This window comes from Leucoraja erinacea, chromosome 16, assembly GCF_028641065.1.
Source record: "Leucoraja erinacea ecotype New England chromosome 16, Leri_hhj_1, whole genome shotgun sequence".
Classification (NCBI taxonomy): Eukaryota; Metazoa; Chordata; class Chondrichthyes; order Rajiformes; family Rajidae; genus Leucoraja; species Leucoraja erinaceus.
Genome location: NC_073392.1, coordinates 9,232,751 through 9,255,131, shown reverse-complemented (window position 1 = coordinate 9,255,131; position 22,381 = coordinate 9,232,751). Strand labels below are relative to the sequence as shown.

The window sequence follows — 22,381 nt, the reverse complement described above, 5'->3', positions numbered from 1 at the left end:
AACACACACCTCCAGATTCAGGGACAGTTTCTTCCCGGCTGTTAGCAGGCAACTGAACCATCCTATCACCAACTAGAGAGCGTTCCTCACCTCCCATCTACCTCATTGGAGACTCTCAATCTATCTTTAATCAGACTTTATCTTGAACTAAACGTTATTCCCTTTGTCATGTATCTGTACACTGTGGATGGGCTGATTGTATAATCATGCATAGTATTGTCACTGCCTGGATAGCACACAGCAAAAAGCTTCGCACTGTATCTCGGTACACGTGGCAATAATCAACTAAACTAAGCTAAAATTGATATAAGGGAGCAAGATCCGCACAATTGAATGGTGGGGGGGAGAAAGCCTCATTAATATGCAGAAATTGCTTTGTACAGGTACTCCGCGACTTACGTAACTTACGTTCTGTGAACCCTTGACTGTCAGATTTTATGTAAGTTGGACTCGCCATCCCCGACCCCTACCCACAGTAACTTACTGGGGATATTAACTGTCTCAGCTGCATCCAGGGCACTTTCTGCGGCGCACAGCCTTCTGGGTAAGCCGCACCGCCATTGCCGGCTTGTGTCGGATGTAAATTTGAGTGATTGTACAGTGTTGTGGAAATTACAAACTGCCTTGATCGCACCAGGGACTGAGTACAAAATTGGTTTATGTAAGTGCGAGTTTACTCAAGTTGCCTCTTGCATAAGTCGGGGAGTGTCTGTACTAATGCTCCTTGGTCCACATACCATTCATCTTGCCAACAGTCTATCTGTATTAGTAAGAACAGCATCTGGATCCCCAACAGCAAAGACTATATTAGTAAACAGGAGTTGAGCTACAGTAGGTGTGCCTTGTGAAAATGGTATTCAGTATTTGCGGTTGTTTAGTTTAGAGATACAGCGCGGAAACAGGCCGTTCTGCCGACTGAGTCCGCACCGACCAGCGATCCCCGCACACTAACACTATCCTACACGCACTAGGGATAATTTACAATTTTACCAAAACCAATTAACCTACAAACCCGTTATGTATTTGGAGTGTGGGAGGAAACCGGAGCACCCAAAGAAACCCCACGGGGTCACGGGGTGAACGCACAAGCTGCGTACTGACAGCACCCATAGTCGGGGTCAAACCTGGGTCTCTGGTGCTGTAAGGCAGCAACTCTACCGCTGCGCCACCGTGCCACCCTATCTTGCCAGCTCCATACGTGTAATCAGTAAGAGCATCATCAGATCTCCAGCAGCTCAGATTATTAGAGAACAGGAGTTGAGCTGCAGTAGGTTGCCCTGTGAGGACGTCATTCAGTGTTTGTGGTTGGGAAGCATTGACTGAAGGCAACAGCAACAGTTACCCCTCTGATTTTCTTCCCTCCCCTGCAGGGAAGCACCTGGCCTCGACTTAAGTTTTTTTTTTCCACAGAGACACAGATGCTGTCAGCAACAGACCTTTGATTATTTTGATTTATTTTTTTCTTAATTATATAGCAGCTCTTGAAAACTTGCATTCATTTCCACCCCCCTGCCACTTTCCACCCCCTCTACATGTATACACAGCCACACAAGTGATGGTTCATTCCAAGCAAACCTTTGTGTCCTTTCGAAATACCATTCTTTGTAACAAATAAAAACTTTGGAGGTAACATTTGGCGCATTTATCATATTACATATCATCAATAATATACTTTAGCAACTTTAAAAATCAGTCATTATATGGTAAATCTCTGATTAAAGCTTTGAAAAATGATACAATAATTATATGAGGACAGTTTCATACAAAGCTTATTTTTATAGTGTAGGAATTTAAATTCAACGAACCAAATTATAACCACGAGAAATATTTGAAAGTGTTTATCTGCAGAATTTATCCTTCCATTTATGATTGAACGTATTAAACTGTGTTGTTTATTCTATTATGAAAGCATACTGAAGATAGCACTGAACTTGTACATCACTTAAATGTAAGAGTTCCCTTTGAGTTTGGGAACATTTTAATTACATTCTTTAATAGGTACAAGTATTAATTCTCATTTTGGAAAAAAGAAAATACTTTATGTTTAAAGAAAAAGAATGTCAACTGGTACAGCTGGGAAATAAATTATATAGATGTGTTTGGTTGATTATTCCAATGTAAATTGTTGAAAGATAGTCGCTGATATTTAAGTAGGGACACAAGGAACTGCAGGTGCTGGTTTACAAAAAAAAAGACACAAAGTGCCGGAGTAGCTCAGCGGGTCAGGCAGCAAATCTGGAGAACAAAACATAGAACAACACTATGAACAGGGATCTGTGACGCTTTGGAACAAGACCCTTCTACGGACTTCTAAAGATCCTTGTGTTGGAAGGAACTGCAGATGATGGTTTACACCGAAGATAGACGCAAAATGCTGGAGTAACTCCGCGGGACAGGCAGCATCTCTGGAGAGAAGGAATGGGTGACGTTTCAGGTCGAGAGCCTTCTCCAGAGATGCAGCCCAACCTGCTAGCACTTTGCGTCATTCTTTGATTATCAGGTCATGGACAAAGAATGTAAAATGTGCCGAGCATGTTACCAACATTCAATGCGTTTCATTCCTTTGTTCCCTCCCAAGATTTGTACGAGTCCTGGATATCATTCCTTTCAGTCAATGTGCAATATTTGTATACAAATTTTTCAAAACTGGAGATGCTGGAGACTGGAAAAAATAAAATCAGGAATTGCAGGTTGGACAGGCTGGGTGGGAAGGGGAAGAGAAGCAGAAAAGCGTGTTAAGCTGCAGGGAGGGACATGTGTCTCCTGCAGAGCAAATCTGGTGTGACCGAGAAGGTAAGGCCATCTGGTCAGTGAATGGGAGGAGTAATAGATTGACAACATAGACCAAAAAATGTAGGCAGTGCAAAATGCAGAGTAGAAAGGCATTGCCTGCAGGTTAAACTGTGCCCGCTCTTCACTCTCACACGGAAAAAACAAAAGAGGGCAAACCTAGAAACAGAAATATAGAAAATAGGTGTTGGAGTAGGCCATTCGGCCCTTCGAGCCTGCACCGCCATTCAATATGATCATGGTTGATCATCCAAAATCAGTACCCCATTCCTGCTTTTTTTTCCCCATATCCCCAGATTCCGTTAGCCCTAAGAGAGCTCTAACTCTCTTGAACACGTCCAATGTAGTGACCTCCAGTCCCCTATGTGGCAGAGAATTCCACAGATTCATAACTCTCCGGGTGAAAAGGTTTCTCCTCATCTCAGTCCAAAAATGGCCTACCCCGTATTCGTAAACTGTGACCCCCCTGGTTCTGGACTCCCTCAACATCGGGAACATTTTTCCTGCAAACTCGCTGAGCCGATATGATGGTCAAGAACACTGAGTTGCAGTTGATGAGCAGCAACCGTCTGAAGAAGGGTTCCCACGCAAAACGTCACCTGTGCCTTTTCTGCAGAGATGCTGCTTGGCCCGTTGAAGATAGACACAAAATTCTGGAGTAACTCAGCGGGTCTAAAAGGGCGGCACGGTGGCTCATCGGTAGAGCTGCTGCCTTACAGCGCCGGAGACCCGGGTTCGTTCCCGACTGTGGGTGCTGTCTGTACGGAGTTTGTACATTCTCCCCGTGACCTGCATGGGTTTTCTCTAAGAACTTTGGTATCGTCCCACACTCCAAAGACGTACAAGTTTGTAGGTTAATTGGCTTGGTAAATTGTCCCTAGTGTGTGTAGGATAGTGTAAGTGTGCAGGTATCGGTGGTGGGTGCGGACTCTAGGTGGGCCGAAGGGCCTGTTTCCACGCTGTATCTCAAAACTAAAAAAAACTAGACAGTGTAAAAGTGTATTCACATATTAAAGGTTAATATTTGTTTTATTATGACTGTGTTGGTGAATGATTGAGAGGACATCTATTCTAGAATTCCTCCTTCAAAAACTAATTCCAGTCAAGTGGCCTTATTCACCGACGCTCAGGCATGTTGATGACTTTCACTACCAACTTACAGACCCACGCCCATCTCTGAAATCCAGTTTTACACTGGTTTAGCGGGTCTCGCTTATCTTTGTTGGAAGCTAGTTGTGATTGAGGTCAAAATTCATGAGGATCGTTATCATGGCTCTGACTCATTGGTGGCTTGGAGGTTGCATACGTAAGACTTATTCAGTGGGAACATTTCACAGTGCAGCGAAACCAACTGTTCACAGCTTTCACTTAAATATTTAGTTTTGTTTCTTTCAACAAGTTTTGGTTAGAAGCGCTTTCAGTGGGATATCATAGAAACATAGAAACATGGAAAATAGGTGCAGGAGTAGGGCATTCGACCCTTCGAGCCTGCACCGCCATTCAATATGATCATGGCTGATCATTCAACTCAGTATCCTGTACCTGCTTTCCCTCCATACCCTCTGATCCCTTTAGCTACAAGGGCCACATCTAACTCCCTCTTAAATATAGCCAATGAACTGGCCTCAACTACATTCTGTGGCATAGAATTCCAGAGATTCACCACTAAGTGTAAAAAATGTTTTTCTCATCTCAGTCCTAAAAGATTTCCCCTTTATTCTTAAACTGTGACCCCTTGTTCTGGACTTCCCCAACACCGGGAACAATCTTCCTGCATCTAGCCTGTCCAACCCCTTAAGAATTTTGTAAGTTACTATAGGATCACCCCTCAATCTTCTCAATTCTAGCGAGTACAAGCCGAGTCTATCCAGCTTTGTGTTTAACGTGCAAGAAGGATTGCTTTGTAGTTTAGTTTTAGTTTAGCGATGCAACACGGAAACAGGCCCTTCGGCCCACCGAGTCCATGCTGACCAGCGATCCCTGCACACTATCCCACACACAACACACTCGGGACAATTTACATTTATACCAAGCCGATTTACCGACAACCTGTAAATCTTTGCAGTGTGGGAGGGAACCGAAGATCTCGGAGAAAACTCGCGCAGGTCACAGGGAGAACCTTCAAACTCCGTACAGACAGCGCCCGTAGTCAGGATCGAACCCGGGGCTCTGTAAGGCAGCAACCATACCGTTCTTTGTATTGAGGGAGTGCAGTGTAGGTTTACAAGGTTAATTCCCGGGATGGTGGGACTGTCATATGCTGAGAGAATGGAGCCGCTGGGCTTATACACTCTGGAATTTAGAAGGATGAGAGGGATTCTCATTGAAACAAAAGATTGTTAAGGGCTTGGAGCCACATTGAGGCCGTACGCAGCGCTTCGACGGGCGTACACACCGTCTCGACGCCATATGCACCGTCTTGACCGCGTACGCCTAGCACGTGGCGTTGCACGATGACGTCACCGCCCAGCGTGCCGTTGCATGATGACGTAACCGCCCCACGCCGTGCGACGTCCAAATTCAGTCGGCCCGCCTCCTGCCCAGCTGATTGGTGAGTATGATGTCGGGGCCAGCCCCGCACAACTCCAGACGGCTCCGCGGTTGGAAGTGGGACCCGCCCCGCGCAGCCGTACGCCTCAAACCACCACGTTTGGTCGCGCTAGACACATGCAATCGCATGCTGGTGGGACAGGCCCTTAAGCCATTTAGAATGGACACAAGGAAACACTTTTTCTCACAGAGAGTAGTGAGTGTGGAATTCTCTGCCTCAGGGCGGTGGAGGCAGGTTCTCTGGATTCCTTCAAGAGAGAGCTAGATAGGGCTCTTAAAAACAGTGTAGTCAGGGGATATGGGGAGAAGGCAGGAACGGGGTACTGATTGGGGATGAACAGCCATGATCACATTGAATGGTGGTGCTGGCTCGAAGGGCCGAATGGCCTACTCCTGCACCTATTGTCTATTGTCTATTGCTGCACCACCATGCCGCCCTAAATTCCAATAAATCTATGTGTTTGTGCATCTCAATAAAGTTTATTAATGTAAACATCATTCCATTGAATATGATGTCAGTTTAATTTTACATATCATTGTTTTAACAATGCAATCTGAAAGTGTATGTTAATACTTACATAACATTTTAATTCTAAACACTAACCGCTTTCATAATTGAACATTAGCTCTGCATTAAGTAATAAACTTGACCTCTCTACAAATCGAAAAATCAATCTCACAGCCCTGAACCTGTAGTTAGTCTTAATCAATCTGAAGAACGATCCCGACCCGAAACGTTATCTGTCCCTTCCATCCGCACATTTTGCCCGGCCTGCTGAGTTCCTCCAGCACTTTGTATTTTGCTCAGGATCTCAGTGTCTGCAGTTCCTTGTATTTAGTCTCATTTGATAAAATTGGGTTTGATTTTTATGGGTCATTTTAATATGTTTTTTTAAACTAGATAATAACGACCAAATATACTTTTAAGAATGAAATCATCAATATTAATTTTACATTAAAATTCTAAATTAGCCAAAGTTATCCATAACCAAGCTGACTTAGATTTGCAAAGGTGGTCAGTATAAGTCTATGGAAGGATCTCAGCAAGAATGGTCACCTATCCATGTTCTCCAGTGATTTTGCCTGACCCGCTGAGTTATTCCAACACAGTGTCTTTTTTTTGTTTATCTGCATCTGCAATTCCTTGCTTTCCCTCTCCCTCCATCACTCCTCCCTTCCCAGTTCTCTGACCAGTCTGACTATCTTTGATTACATTTTATCTGTTTGTTCTGTTGTTATCTTCTCCTAGCTTACAATTATCTATTCTACATGTTCCTTGATCTCTATCCCCTTTGTCTCATTTTCACACCCTTCACTTCCTTATCTCTGCATCTCCCTCTCCCCTGGCAGTCTGAAGAAGGGTCTCGACCCGAAATGTCACCAATTCCTTCTATCCAGAGATGCTGACTGTCCTGCTGAGTTACTCCAGCATTTTGTGTCCAAACCAGCATCTGCAGTTCCTTCCTACACATCTCACCTGCAGTTCCTTGTCTCCCCGTCTCCATTTCTACTGCAGGTTGAGAATAGATTTCTATTTTAGGAAAATAGTGATTTTTTTTTTTAGACAAATATGTTTCTGAGAAGATTAGATTGTTGGCCAGATGAAAGGAATGTACCAAAATGTTCTGATGTTATACAGGAGTGCATTATCTGCACGCTTCTTTATAAGGTTCAAATACAAAGCTGTGAAGAATGAGAATACCAAATATTAGATTGTTTTCATTGATATTGAAGTAGCAATGACCCAAATGGTTACTTTACTGTGATCTGTATTAATGATAGAGAGAAGAGATCCAGTTCCTATCATGACAGATGTGGTAGTTAAATTTAGATTAATAATCAGGATTTTTTTTAAAGGTGGCACAAAACCATGGGATTTTGAGAAAACCCATCTGCTTCAAGAGAGGAAACCCATTGACCTGGTTCAGTCTGGACTATATGTGACTCCCCAGCCATGACATGTTTGACTCTGAAATGGCCCAGCAGGCTACTCACTCAGCAATTAGGAATGTCAAGGGATTGCAGATGATTTTTTTTAAAGGTGGCACAAAACCATGGGATTTTGAGAAAACCCATCTGCTTCAAGAGAGGAAACCCGTTGACCTGGTTCAGTCTGGACTATATGTGACTCCCCAGCCATGACATGTTTGACTCTGAAATGGCCCAGCAGGCTACTCACTCAGCAATTAGGAAGCGTCAAGGGATTGCAGATGCTGGTTTACAAAATAAAATGAAGTGCTGGAGTAATTTAACGGGTCAGGCAGCATCTATGGAGAACATGGATAGGTTTTGGGTTGGGATCCTTCTTCAGACTGGCTGGAATAAAACAGGTAGGGGTCTGGGTGAGCCTGAACAACAGTCTGGACCTAAAATGTCACATGTTCCCTTTCTCCAGAGATGCTGCCTGACCCGCTGAGTTACTCCAGCATTCTGCATCCATCTTGGGGGTGGGTCCAAGCCTGACAAGTGAAGGGTCAAGAGAAGGCATTGAGGGCTGGAGTAGCTTGGTGGGTCAGGCAGCATCTCAGGAGAACAGGATAGGCAACGTTTCGAGCTGGGACACAAGAAGGGTCACAGCACGAAACGCCATCCATCTACGTTCTTCTGAGATGCTGCCTGACCTGCCGAGCTACACCGGCACTCTGTGTCATTTTTTTTTGTAAACCAGCACCTGCAGTTCCTTGTTTCCACAAGTGACAGGTGAACAGAGGTGAAGGGGGCAGGGGCAGGCAGGTTGATTAAGCAATCGGAATGAGTGTTAAGAGCCAGTATTGCAAGAAACACACATGCAAAAAATATTCACGACAGAAATATTTCCAGTATCAATGAAACCTTTCTTAGCTTTCAGCGCCTTTTAGCTGAGAACCAGAAGCATATTTACTGAGCTGCAAAGAAAGTAATAATTAAACTGGTGTACCTGTAAAACCAGTTTGGTGTGGGGTTTGGTTACAGACAGCTGACTTCAAGTGACACCTCCTTGATAGTGCCTCAAGGAAGAATTTTTTGATTGCAAGCGTTCGACAAGGAGAGGAATTTGCGTGTGAGCTGGGAGCAGTCCGCCAATCCTTTGCCGTGTCAATTGTGTTCTGTGTTGTAAATGAAATAGCAGGCGTGTGTTGAAACTTGAAGAAGAAGCTTAAAATCTCAGTTGAATTCCCACCCCCCCACACACCAGTTCCCGTAGTAGACGGATGGGAGTAGGTGGATTTAGGGAGGTAACTTTATTAATAACAGCGTTGGTATGAAGTGCTGGTGGGGAGGAGTCAAAGCACAAATGCTTCAAACTTACTCGGAGGGAGCTGGAAGTCGGGTTAAAGATGTCACACGAGGAAGTTCGCGGGATTTTTTTCTAGGAGCAACCGTCCTGTGGAGCTTTGTGTACGTATGAACGTGTGTTACACTTTAGCCTTTAGCAACTGGCAAGTTTGATCTGGCGGATGCAAATAAGAACACAAGTTCTTTTGTGTATTGGGCGGTGATTTCATTTAGGAACGGCTGTGTCTGTGTTAGAAAGTGAAGGCTTTTAAAAATGTGACATTTAAAAAATAGTTGCCAGTGAGTGACTTTTCCCTTCCAGAGGGGCCTCAGTGTGTGTTTGCAATAGTCCGTGGAGGAGTTTGTAAAGGTGGTTATTTCCCAAGATGACTAAAGTAGACAGTGAATGGCTCCCAGGCGGTGAATTGGATGGTAACTAGACAACTGCGGAGTGCGTGAACAATGGAGTGTTTTGGAAAGGAAGGTGATGGTAATTGATACAAGGAAGTTATTGTATGCACTCTATAGCAACACAGACAATTTATTGAATGGGGAGTTGTGATAAGGTTAGTTCTGTTTTCAGACTTCCAGCCATTCAATTATTTAAAAGCTGTATCACTTCTCCCCCCCACCCACCCCTCCTAACTCTGCAGACTGACCTGTGTTAATGCAGCAGGGATATTATCACTGTAGCTTTGCACATTATGCCCAGTTTTTCTTTTTGTTTTTTTTTGTAGATTTTCCAGTGGAAACAGCTTGAAAATTTATACTTTCGCGAAAAGAAGTTTGCGGTTGAGGTTCACGACCCTCGCAGGTAAAACTACTTCCTCGTTTGCGATCGAAATTCAAAGACATCCTTTGGCTTCTGCATGTATCACATTCATGAAACTGTTGCCATATTGTATTGTAGTTTTTTGTTGCAAATATTTTTTATAAAATCTACCATGCAATGCTAAAGCAATTACAGATGTTTTAACAAAAAAAAAACGCAATCTGTCAAAACTTCCCAGGATTACTTATAACTAGAATAATTATTCATAAATCTGTATGTTAAAGGAGCAGAATTAGGCCATTCTGCCCATTCAATCGTGGCTGGTACTTTTCAGATTCAGATTCAATTTTAATTGTCATTGTCAGTGTACAGTACAGAGACAACAAAATGCATTTAGCATCTCCCTGGAAGAGCGACATAGCAAATGATTTGAATAAATAATAATAAGTGACCGGGTGGTGATTGGCAGTCACCGAGGTACGTTGTTGAGTAGAGTGACAGCCGTCGGGAAGAAGCTGTTCCTCGACCTGCTGGTTCGGCAACGGAGAGACCTGTAGCGCCTCCCGGATGGTTTTCCCTCTCTTCTTCCCTGTACTTTGCGTTGTTGTAGCATTTATTTTAGCTTTAGCTTTCTCCAGCCGCCCCATCCCCCCAATCACCCCATTCCTCAGATTGACCCCCAAGAGGTAATTTACCCCCCAAGAGGGCCAAACTGTGCACAGGTTGATGGTTGGATTTCATCTGCCTGTGTCCTGGTCACTAGAGTTGCCTCAGCTCTCTCTCCACCCACTGACCAAAGAGATGATGAATGTATGAACTTCAGACAGATGAACACTTTATTGTCACATGTCACATACAACAGTGATGTAACGGCAATTTCAAACTTTACCAAGCCTCACTATTTATTGCTGTCACTACACAGGCAGGGAGGAGTAGAACTTACACAGACCATAACAACATCAAATCCTCCAGTCGTACTTTCCAGTTGAATTGATTCTGCGTTGAAATAGTTGTACAGCCAAAGATGTGAACAAACCAGATCCTCTTTATTCTTATACAAATTGCAGCTTTCCGTTCTTACTATCTGATCTGGTAAAAACTGTATTCTTTCTCCTGTGCCCACTCCAGTCTGATCTGACCGCTCCCTGTGGCCACGTTATGCGTAATGTTCATCTACGTATCAAAAGCCCACCCCAAGTGTTCAAAATAATTCTGCAAGCCGGGTCCTCTGTGTTCTTGATATGTTTAAGGCGGAGATTGACAGATTTTGATTAGTAGAGGTATCGGAGCTTAAGAGGCGAAGGCAGGAGAATGGGGTTTTAGGAGGGCGAGATAGATTTGCCATGATTGAATGGCAGAGTAGACTTGATGGGCCGAATGGCCTAATTCTGCTCCTATAACATGCAAACTATCTAAACCAAGCACATATCTTTGTCAGCCCTCTGCTGTGACTTCTTACGTAATATACGAGTAGATTCATTGTAGTGAAGCTATCCAGAGACCTGGACTATCATTCTGGAGGCACAAACCCAATTCTGATGGTGACCATGAGACAACTCTCTCATCGAAAGAACCCATTTGGTTCACTAATGTCCTAATATTATCCTTAACTACTCTAGTGTGTAGAAAGGGACTGCAGATGCAGTTCCGAAGATACACACATAACAACAAAGAAAATAGGTGCAGGAGTAGCCCATTCGGCCCTTCGAGCCAGCACCGCCATTCAATATGATCATGGCTGATCATCCAAAATCAGTACCCCGTTCCGGCTTTTTCCCCATATCCCTTGAATGCTGGAATATCCACAAAATACTGCAGTAACTCGGCGGGTCAGGCAGCATCTCTGGAGAAAAAGGATGGGTGATGTTTCGGGTTGAGACCCTTCCTTGGACTGGACTGTGTGTGACTCAACCTTTATTACGAAGGGTGAAGGCAGCAATGTGGCGCAGCGGTAGAGTTGCTGCCTTACAGCGCCAGAGACCCGATCCTGACTACGGGTGCAGTCTGTGCGGAGTTTGTATGTTCTCCACGTGGGTTTACTCCAGTATCTCCAGTTTCCTCCCACGCTCTAAAGACGTACAGGTTTGCAGGCTAATTGGCTTGGAATAATTGTAAATTGTCCATAATGTGTGTTTGTGTAGGATAGTGTTAGTGTGCGGGGATCGCTGGTCAGCACGGATTCGCTGGGCCGAAGGGCCTGTTTCCGCGCTGTTACTCTAAACTAAATTAAAAAAGAAACTTAATGGATTTGAACTTTAAGGGAAATACACCATCTGCAAATCCCTCTGTGGAACACTATAATCTCACTAACAACTAACTGCTTTTAGAAATAAAATGGAGAAACACCTCCTTCATGGGTGTATTCCACCCTACTGAACTGAATTAAGGTCTGAAGAAGGGTCTTGACCCGAAACCCTTCACCCGTTCTTTCTCTCCAGAGATGCTACCTGTCCCGCTGAGTTGCTCCAGCTTTTTAATGTCCATCTTCGGGTTTAAAACAGCACCTGCAGTTCCTTCCTACACAAACGAAATGAAAATTTTCTACTTGACTCCTAACTGCCCTGGGATCAAGCCTGGAGGCCATTGGGATGAACAATAAGTAGCAGCCTTGTCAGCAGTATGTACATCCTGTAAACAGCAGAAAGTTTGTGTTTTACTTGTTCTGCTGCCTCAGTTTGTAGGCCGGCCAAGCAGCTGCAAGGATTTTTTTCTTCCACATTCTGTCTTCACCGCCAGATTTATTTTCGGGGAATGTATCATAACAAATGTACTGGCTTCTGCCCAGTTTAAACTGAACTCCTGAAAGAAACCAAACAACCTCAGTGAAGCGTGGTTACTCTGACACTATCCACGGGACTGGAGTAGACGGAGGAGGAGCCAACGCATTCAAGCGAGGTGGCGGGGTGGTAGACGCGGGTTCGATCCTGACCACGGCTGCCACCAGCACAGAGTTTGTACGTTCTCCCCGTGATCTTCGTGGGTTTGCTCCCTCACTCCAAAGAGGTGTAGTTTTGAGGGTTAATTGGCTTCGGTAAAATTGCCCCCAGTGTGTGGGATAGTGTTCGTGTACAGGGTGATTGCTGGTCAGTGCGGACTCGATGGGCTGAAGGGCCTATTGTTATGTGTATCTCTAGAGTAAAAGAAAGGTGACGTTTCAGGTTGAGGCCCTGCTTCAGACTGGGAGGGGGGGGGGGGGAGGGGGGGGGGGAGAAGGAGATGAGTGGGAGGAGATAAAATACTAGGACAAATCAGGGCCTCCAACAGGTAGCGGGGTATCTGGCAGGTCAATTGTTGACTAGGATGGAGAAAGGGGACGTGGGGGAGGTGGAGGGGATGGATAGTTAGTGCAAGTTACTTAAAATTAGAGAATTCAACGTTCATATCGCTGGGTTGTAAGCCACATGTGACCTCACTATAGCAATGGAGGAGGCCCAATGTGGGAAGGGGAGTCAGATTATGTTTTTGGTCGTATGTTGATTGTTATTAATACTCTCTGGTAACTGGCACAAATTAAATTTAAGATTCTTGTGGCAGTGGATGAGAGAAAGGGAGTTTACTTGCTGAGTAATTTATAAAGGTGCTGCTATCTATGGCGCGTAAACCTGTAACTTGCTTGTCCATTGTTTATGGTGCGGTTTGGAGGAAATCTACTGCAAGAGATTGTTTTCCTCTGTTGACTATCGTGTGAATGTTCCAAGTTTGTAATTTATGTACAGTATTCCACCTTTACAGAACAAACACAGAACAGTACAGGACCAGGCCCTTCGGCCCACAATGTTTGTTCCGAACACGATGCCAAGCTAAACTGATTCATCTGTCTGTACATGATCCATGTCCCTCTATTCCTTGAACTTCCTCATGCCTACCTAAACGCCTCTTAAAAGCCACTATCATATCTTGAGGAACCTTCATTCATTTTTGATTAATGTGGACAGCAGGTGAGGTCATAGACCCATAGTGATACAGTGTGGAAACAGGCCCTTCGGCCCAACTTGCCCACACCGGCCAACATGTCCCAGCCACACTCGGACCACCTGCCTGCGCTTGGTCCATACCCTTCCAAACTTGTCCTATCCATGTACCTGTCTAACTGTTTTGTAAACATTGGGATAGTCCCAGCCTTGACTACCTCCTCTGGCAGCTTGTTCCGTACACCCACCACCCTTTGTGTGAAAAAGTTACCCCTCGGATTCCTATTAAATCTTTTCCCCTTCACCTTGAACCTTTGTCTTTCACTATTTCAAAAACAACCGATTTAAGATTTATTTTTCTTCAGTTCCACAGAGGGAGCACAAGTGGTGGTTTATCTCCAAAGCTGCTTAAGACTCGATTCTAAAGGCAACGTTTGCATGTCTCCGACTTTTGAAAGCACACTTTCTCCCAGTTAGTCCTTGAAATAACATTGACAGAGCTGTTGGGGAGGGGCCTATCGCCTCGGGCTAACTGCCCATTTCTGTTCAAGGAGTACTTGTACATAGTGTGAAGAGAAATTCACCAGCTCAACAGAATTTAAAAATAATCACACTTCATTTCTAAAGCAACTGAAAACTCACCAAAATGTAATTGCCGTTTAAATGAAGGGCGGCACAGTGACACAGCGGTAGAACTGCTGCCTCACAGCACCAGAGACCCAGGTTCGATCCTGACCACGGGTGCTGTTTGTGTGGAGTTTGCACATTCTCCCTGGTGACATGTGGGTTTTCTCTGGGTCATTTGGTTTCGTCCCACATTCCAAAGACGTGCAGGTTTGTCGGTTAGTTTTTATTCGTTTTAAAGATACAGCGCGGAAACAGGCCTTTCGGCCCACGCCGACCAACGATCCCCGCACATTAACACTATCCTACACACGTAACACGCTAGGGACAATTTTGACATTTACCAAGCCAATTTACCTACAAACCTGTACGTCTTTGGAATGTGGGAGGAAACCGAAGATCTCTGAGAAAACCCACGCAGGTCACGGGGAGAACTCGCAAACTCCGTACAGACAGCACCTGCAGTCGGGATTGATCCCGGGCTCTCCGGCATTGCATTCGCTGTAAGGCAGCAACTCTACCGCTGCGCCACCGTGCCGTGATTGGCTTCTGTAAATTATCGCAAGTGTGTAGGATGTAAAACTGGGATAGCATAGAATTAGTGTGTGAGTGATCCATGGTCGGCATGGGATCGGTGGGCCAAAGGGCCTATTTCCACATTGTATCTCTAAACTAAACGATGATTTATGGAGTTTGTACATTCTCCCTGTGACCACGTGGGCTTTCTCTGGTGGCTCCGGTTTACTTTCATATCCCAAAGACGTGCGGGTTTGTAGGTTAATTAGCCTCTAAATTGCCCCGAGTAGTGTGTAGGGTGCAAAAGTGGGATAACGTAGAATTAACATAAGGGCAGTCGATGGGCAGCATGGACTCAGTGGGCCAAAGGGCCTGTACCCACGTTTTATCTCTAAACTAAAGTAAATACATTGACTCTTAAACCTCGTGGATTTTCTCTGGGTGTTCTGGTTTCCCCCCCACATGCCAAAGACGTGCGGATTCGTAGGTTAATTGTCTTCAATTAAATTGTCCCCAGTGTGTAGGGTAGTGCTAGTGTACGGGGTGATCTGTTAGCATGCAACAAAAACTTTTGTACTGTACCTCATTACAGGTGACAATAAACTAAAACTTAAACTGATCGCAGGTCGGCGTAGACTCGGTGGGCCGAAGGGCTTGTATCTCCAAAGTCTACAGAGTCACTGGATCCGAGGGGCAGAAAAAAAGACTGTTCTAACATCCCACCTGTTTCCAGTTTACATTTTAGTTTCTCCGTCCATAAATTCTCTGGTCATTCTTTATTGAAGTTAAAAAGCTATCAAATATAAGCAGCAACTCCTTGGCAGCATTAGAAAATGCTTTCAACTAATTTGATGTTACATCTCCTTTAGGTTCTTTGCCATTTTTGTTTAAAGTGCATTTGCTGTAAATCTTTACTTTTAATCCACATGGCAATAATTCCGATTTTTACAGAGTGCCGTTGTCGAGAAGAACATTTGGACAGCCGAGTCTGGTGGTAAATACCTGGTATGCCAGTACCTCACTGATAAAATCCATTTGGGTGATGGCAATAAGCCAACATCAGTTCTACCTGGACAGAAAACAGAGCAAAGTAAGTTGCTGATCAGAAAGGATTACATGCTACATTTTGATATGCAAACTGGGACATGTTTTAGATATGTAATCTTTAGCAGGTACACATAAAAGCTGGAGAAACTCAGCGGGTGCAGCAGCATCTATGGAGCGAAGGAAATAGGCAACGTTTCGGGTCGAAACGTTGCCTATTTCCTTCGCTCCATAGATGCTGCTGCACCCGCTGAGTTTCTCCAGCTTTTTTGTGTACCTTCGATTTTCCAGCATCTGCAGTTCCTTCTTAAACACTGTAATCTTTAGCAGTCAGTCTCAACTCTGTGTGTGGAGGAGTTGCAGGCGCTGGCTCAAACCGAAGACAGACACAAAAAGGCTGGAGTAACTCAGCCGATCAGGCAGCATCTCTGGAGAAAAGGAATAAGTCTCAGCTATGGGCAGCAGAGTGGCACAGCGGTAGAGCTGCTGCCTTACAGCACCAGGGACCCACCCGGATCGGTTCGATCCCGAGTTTAGAAGAATGAAGGGGGACCTCATTGAAACAAAGAATGGTGAAAGTCCTGGATAGAGTGGACGTGGAGAGGATGTTTCCACTGGTGGGAGAATCCAGGGCCAGAGGTCATAGCTTCAGAATAAAAAGACGTTTCAAAAAAGACATTCCTTTAGAAATGCGATGCGGAGGAATTTCTTTAGTCAGAGGGTGGTGATTCTGTGGAATTCATTGCCACAGACGGCTGTTTCTAATTGATGTTTCTAAGACGGAAATTGACAGATTCAGGATTTGGAATGGTGTCGGGTTATTGGGAGTAGGCAGGAGAATGGGATTGGGAGGGAGAAATAGATCAGCCATGATTGAATGGCGGAATAAACACGATGGGCTGAATGGCGTAATTCTGCTCCTCAAACTTCTGAAAATGACTGAGGATGCTGTTAATGTGGAGTTTGCACGTTCTTCCTGTGACCGTGTGGGGTTTCCCCAGGTGCTCCAGTTTCCTCCCACATTCCAAACACGTGCAGGTCTGTCCTCTGCACGTTGCCACTAGCATGTAGGATAGAACTAGTGTACGGGTGATCGCTGGATGGTGCAGACTCGATGTGCCGAAGGGCCTGTTTCTATGCTGTATCTCTAAACTAAACTATGATCCCTCTGTAACATTTTTGAAATGAATTTCTTTCCATCTCTGTAGGCAAAGATTCCATCGGCAAGAAGTCTCAGCGATATTGCGATGGACTTGACTGACACTGGAATGCCCAAAGCTTCTAAACAGACAAACGAGGAGAGAAAAAATCCAATTATAACAGCTAGTAACGGCAGCCTAATTTCCTCAGGTAACCTGTTTACTCTGCATGTTTTCAACATCCCATCAAAAGTGTTTCAATGTTAAAGAAGGATAGTCACTAACTATCTTCTCGCAATGCTTACTCTCACGTCCAAGTTTTCATCAGTTAATCATTCAGTATTATATTTATTAGATGGGTAACATAGTTGCAGAGTTTAATTTTCTTTGGAGACACAAGAGACCGCAGATATTGGCAACTAGAGCAACAAACCTCAGCTGGAGAAGGCCTAGCATCGGTGGAGGGAAGGATTTAGTTCAGTTTAGTTTATTGTCACGTGTGCCGAGGTACAGCGAAAAGCTTTTGTTGCGTGCTAACCAATCATCGGAAAGACAATACACGATTGCAATTGAGCCATTTACAGTGCATAGATACATGATGAGGGAATAATGTTTGGTGTAAGGTAATGCCAGCAAAGTCAGATCAAAGATAGTCCGAGTGTCACCAATGAGTTAGATTGTAGTTCAGAACTGCTCTCTGGTTGTGGTAAGATTCTTCAGTTGCCTGATAACAGCTTGAGAGAAACTGTCCCTGAATCTGGAGGTGTACGTTTTCACACTTTTTTCTTGCCTGGTGATAGAGAGGAGAGTGGTCGGTGTTTCAAGTCAAGACTCCAGCGAGGTTGCAAGGATATTAGATATTGGGTGTCTGAAGACCCACACCAAACGGAAATGTTATTTTACTTGTGTTCAATGATTACATGCAGTTCTGCTCACCCCATTACAGGAAGGGTGTGGAGCCTTTGGTGGAGATGGTGCAAATGAGGTTTACTAGAAGGTTCTCTGGGTATTAGCCAGAAGGAGAGGTTGTATAAACTTGTTTTTTAAGGAACGTCGGAGGCTAAGGGAAGATCTGATGGACGTATATAAAATGATGAGAGGTATAGACAGCCAGAATCGTTTTCCCACGGTGTAAATGTCAAGGACTAGCGACGCAGAGCTTTAAGATGAGAAGAGCAAAGTTTAAAGGGGATGCGCAGGGCAAATATTGTATACTGTGGTGGGTGCCTGATACGTGCTGCCAGGGGTGGCGGTGGAGGCAGATAAGTGGCATTTAAAAGACTTGTACAAAGGTTTATGGATGGACAAGTACTGGAGGGATATGGAACGCAGCAGGCAGAGGAGATTAGTATAATTTGGCATCAGGTGCAGCATAAATATTGTGGGCCGAAGGGCCTGTGCTGTACGGTTTAATGGTCCAATGCATACCTGTAAACCTGGTTTATCTCATTGGGATTCTGCTGGCTGCAATAATTCTGAAATCTTGGCCTTTTTTTTTGCGACGAGTACCTACGAAGTAAATCTTTTACAGAATTAGGAAGTTGTATGAGCCGAACATGTACTTTAGGAAGGGGTTAAAGTCATTGAAGTTTTAACTTATTACATGTGGGTGTAAATTCTGTCTTTGCTCTTCCATGTACTGCCACGTTAATATCGCACATAATGTTAGAGTGCTATATTTATATAGATTTGATATAATTATGTAGCCAAAAGGCCCCATTGGAACAAAATGCACATAATCGGGTTTTAAAGGATTCGGCAATATTAAAACCAGTGTGTTGTATCCAGTGAGTCTGTGTTGGGGTCAGCTGAAACTATTACTGGTTGCATCCAAGCCCTTACAGATGCTCAATCATGTGAAAAATCAATAGCAGGAGACCACTTCAGCCGATAATGCCCTGTATTGATTTCAAGTTCCAGTTAATGGATTTGTTAGAACACATGAGACTGCAACACTATATCCAAACTCATTCTATTTTTGTTTTAAATATACAATTAATTTAAGCATTGCAGCAAGATATACTACAGAGAGAGATATACTACAGAATATATGTACATTCTTGCTCAGAATATGCAAGAATATAATCATCTCATTCTGAAAATATGTAAAATTGAAATTTAAAAATATATATATGTATTCAAATTTTTTTCTGACACAATTCTGAAATGGTTTTTAAAATATATGTATTCTTTAAATGATTTGCTATATATGTTTTCTGGAAAGGGATTAATAATAACAGCTCTCTTGCCAAATCCTGCATTCTGTTTCTACTGTTCAAACAGAGATCTGTACAGGTCCTGAGGAGAGTGTGTCTGTTACCACAGCAGTCCTGTGTTGTAACTGTTCTGAAACCTGTACATTGTGACCTTTATTGCATGCAATATCTTCATGTAACCGGGATGGCAGTGATAAGCAATGGCGTGTGTCCATGCAGGTTCTCAGGATTCTGAAGTGAGTGATGAACTGAAAAAAGAAAAACGAATTGCACTGAAACTGCGTCAAAGTGCGTTGGAAGATGCCCTCAACCAAAGGACGGAGGAGTTAAAGAAAATCTGTTTGCGAGAAGCAGTAAGTATAACCTTGCAAACATAAGTTCAATGTTTTCTGCACTCTGCTGCTTTAAATAGCCCTCATGGCCACAAATGTTCAATCATTCCTTTGTGTTTCTTGTGTGACTGTAATTTGTGTCAGCTGTGGCTCAGTTGGTAGTATTTCTCCTCTGAGTCACAAGGTTGCATGTTCAACTCCCACTCCAGCAACTTGAGCATAAGATCAATGTCGACAGGCTCGTATGGGAGTGAGGGGGCGAATAATTGAGCAGGTTGAACCTGAATTCTTCAGAGTCCAGACGATAAAGAAATGATCAGTTTAAAGCGCAAATTCTGGGGTAGGGGGGTGGGAATTGGTGGCAGCGGAGAAGAGAATGGTTGGGGGAACGGGCGGGGGAGTGGAAATTAGGGCTGAAGGGTTTATCATCCAAGATTTCATTGAACAACTCAGGACCAGTGGCGTGTGCAGCGCAGCGCCCTAGGCCCGGGTGCGATCCTGACTACAGTGCTGTCTGTATGGAGTTTGCACGTTCTCCCTGTGACCACGTGGGATTCCTCCCACGTCCCAAAGTCGTGTGGATTTGTAGATTACTTGACCTTTGTAGACTGCCCTGAGTGTGCAGGGAGTGGATGAAACAGTGACTGAGAAATGGTGTGAATGGGTGAACGATGGTTGGCGTGGCACGGTGGGCTGAAGGGCCTGTTCCCGTACCGTATATCTCAAAACCAAATTAGTGGAGGCATTCAAATATAGACACCAAAAGCTGGAGTAACTCAGCGGGCCAGTCAGAAAAGGAATGGGTGACGTTTTGATGTTGAGGCCCTTCTTCAGACTGAGACTCAGGGGAGAAGGAAACTAGAGGTATGGAAAGGTTGAGAACAAAACAGAGCCAGCACCGAGGACAGGAGAAAGGTGGAGCCCACAATGGTCCATTGTTGCATGTAGAAGAGGTGATAATGAAGGGATAACGAACAATGAAACTACCAGGGTGGAGGAGGGACAGAGAGAATTGGGGCTGAAGGGTTCATCATCCAAGAGAGGGTAGTCATGGGGTTATTTGAAATGCAAGGAAAGGCCCTGTTGGTGTGACCGTGTGCGCAAATTGCCCGCTTCACATCCGAAGTTTTAGATTTCCGCAATGCCCTGAAATTGTGGAAAAACTCTGTATAAATGGGGTTTTTTTTATTTTATTTTTTTTTTAATTTGCTGTTGACTGGAATCTATTGTACTTTCCATTTTAGGAGTTAACTGGAAAACTACCAAAAGAGTACCCGCAAACCCTGGGTGAAGATCTTCCACGTGTGAGGAGACGGGTGGGAACGGCGTTCAAACTGGAGGACTCCCTACTGCAAAGTGAAGAGGCAAGTACCCAGGAGATCAATGACAGGAACCAACCAAGCAAACTTTGCTTTCCAAAAGTCATAGCTGCCTTTAATTCCTATCGGTGCCATGAAGCATTAGTGCTGGGTAGTTCTGAATAAGGCAGTGTATGTTTGGGATAGAAGGATGCAAAGTGACTCAGAGGGTCAGGCAGGTTCTGTGGAGAACAAGAATAGGTGATATTTTGCGTTGAGTTACTCCAGCACTTTGTTTCCTTTTGTTATTAATTGAGTATTCTTCCTAATAGTCTGCCAAATCACCAAATGCAAGGCACAATATGCGTTCCGGCACCTTGTGGCGACACAAAAAAGCACAATAAACTGATGCAAATTTCTCAAAGAGGTCACAAAGTGCTGGAGTAACTCGGTGGGTCAGATAGCATCTCCGGGGAACATGGATCGCTAACGTTGCAGGTCAAAACCCTTTTTCAGACAATGAAGGAAAGTGAACAAGGGTCTCGAGTCGAAACGTCACCTATCCATGTGCTCCAGAGATGCTGTCGCTGAGCTACTCCAGCACTAGTTTAGTTTAGTTTTGAGAGATACAGCGTGAAAACAGGCCCTTCGGCCTGCCAGGTCCGTGCCAACCAGCGATCCCCGCACATTAACACTATCCTACACCCACTAGGGTGTACCATTTACCAAGCCAATTAACCTACAAACCTGTACGCCTTTGTGAAGTGTGGGAGGAAACCGAAGATCTAGGTGAAAACCCATGCAGGTCACGGGGAGAACGTACAAACTCCGTACAGACAGCACCAGTAGTCGGGATCGAACCAGGGTCTCTACCGCTGCGCCTCCGTGACTGCCCACTTTTTATCCTTTAGTGTAAACCAGCATTAGCAGATCCTAATGCCCCTGTCCCACTTAGGAAACTTGAACGGAAACCTCTGGGGACTTTGCGCCCCACCCAAGGTTTCCGTGCGGTTTCTGGAGGTTTTGGTCAGTCTCCCTACCTGCTTCCACTACCTGCAACCTCCGGGAACCGCACGGAAACCTTGGGTGGGGCGCAAAGTCTCCAGAGGTTTCCGTTCAGGTTTCCTAAGTGGGACATGGGCATTATTTCTACGTGTTCAAAGTCTCTCTAGCCCAGCTTACACCAAATGGCATTCTTTATCCATGAGGCCACACACACTACACTCTTGCTAAAAGATTGGCCTTCCCTAAGTTCAATGGAATTTCAGCTGACTTTTGATTCCCCTGCATTCCCATACAAAGACTCTCCCATGCACAGATTCCACTGAACTCATTCTGTGCCAACTTCACATTTATGATTGATTGATTGAAAGATACAGCCTGGAAACAGGCTCATGTGGCCATGCCGACCATAGATAACCCCATTCGCACGAGTTCTGTATTATCCTGTGGGGATCTTATAGAAACATAGAACATTCTTAAGGCATTGGACAGGCTAGATGCAGGACAAATGTTCCTGATGTTGGGGGAGTCCAGAACCAGGGTTCACAGTTTAAGAATAAGGGGCAGGCCATTCAGGATTGAGATGAGGAAAAAAAATTTCACCCAGAGAGTTGTGAATCTGTGGAATTCCCTGCCACAGAAGGCAGTGCAGGCCAATTCACTGGATGTTTTCAAGGGAGAGTTAGATATAGCTTGTTCAAGAAGGAACTGCAGATGCTGGAAGATGGAAGATACACAAAGTTGCTGGAGAAACTCAGCGGGTGCAGCAGCATCTATGGAGCGAAGGAAATAGGCGACGTTTCGGGCCGAAACCCTTCTTCAGACTCGTAGCTCTGGAGACTGCGCCCCACCCAAGGTTTCCATGCGGTTTCCGGAGGTTTTTGTCAGTCTCCCTACCTCGATATAGCTCGTAGGGCCAACGGACTCTAGGG

The 22,381-nt window shown here is 44.6% G+C and overlaps 1 protein-coding gene across 3 annotated transcripts in view; it reads left to right on the top strand.

Annotated features, from left to right (window-relative positions):
• Positions 1-22,381, top strand: part of LOC129704514 (FERM domain-containing protein 4B-like) — a 265,972-nt gene that overhangs the window by 219,848 nt on the left and 23,743 nt on the right. For all 3 annotated transcript variants that reach the window (XM_055647656.1, XM_055647657.1, XM_055647655.1), the window contains exons 12-16: positions 9,333-9,409; positions 15,370-15,508; positions 16,671-16,812; positions 19,037-19,170; positions 20,394-20,513. In XM_055647656.1, coding sequence (XP_055503631.1) covers positions 9,333-9,409; positions 15,370-15,508; positions 16,671-16,812; positions 19,037-19,170; positions 20,394-20,513 — 612 coding nt within the window. The remainder of the gene's footprint in view (positions 1-9,332; positions 9,410-15,369; positions 15,509-16,670; positions 16,813-19,036; positions 19,171-20,393; positions 20,514-22,381) is intronic.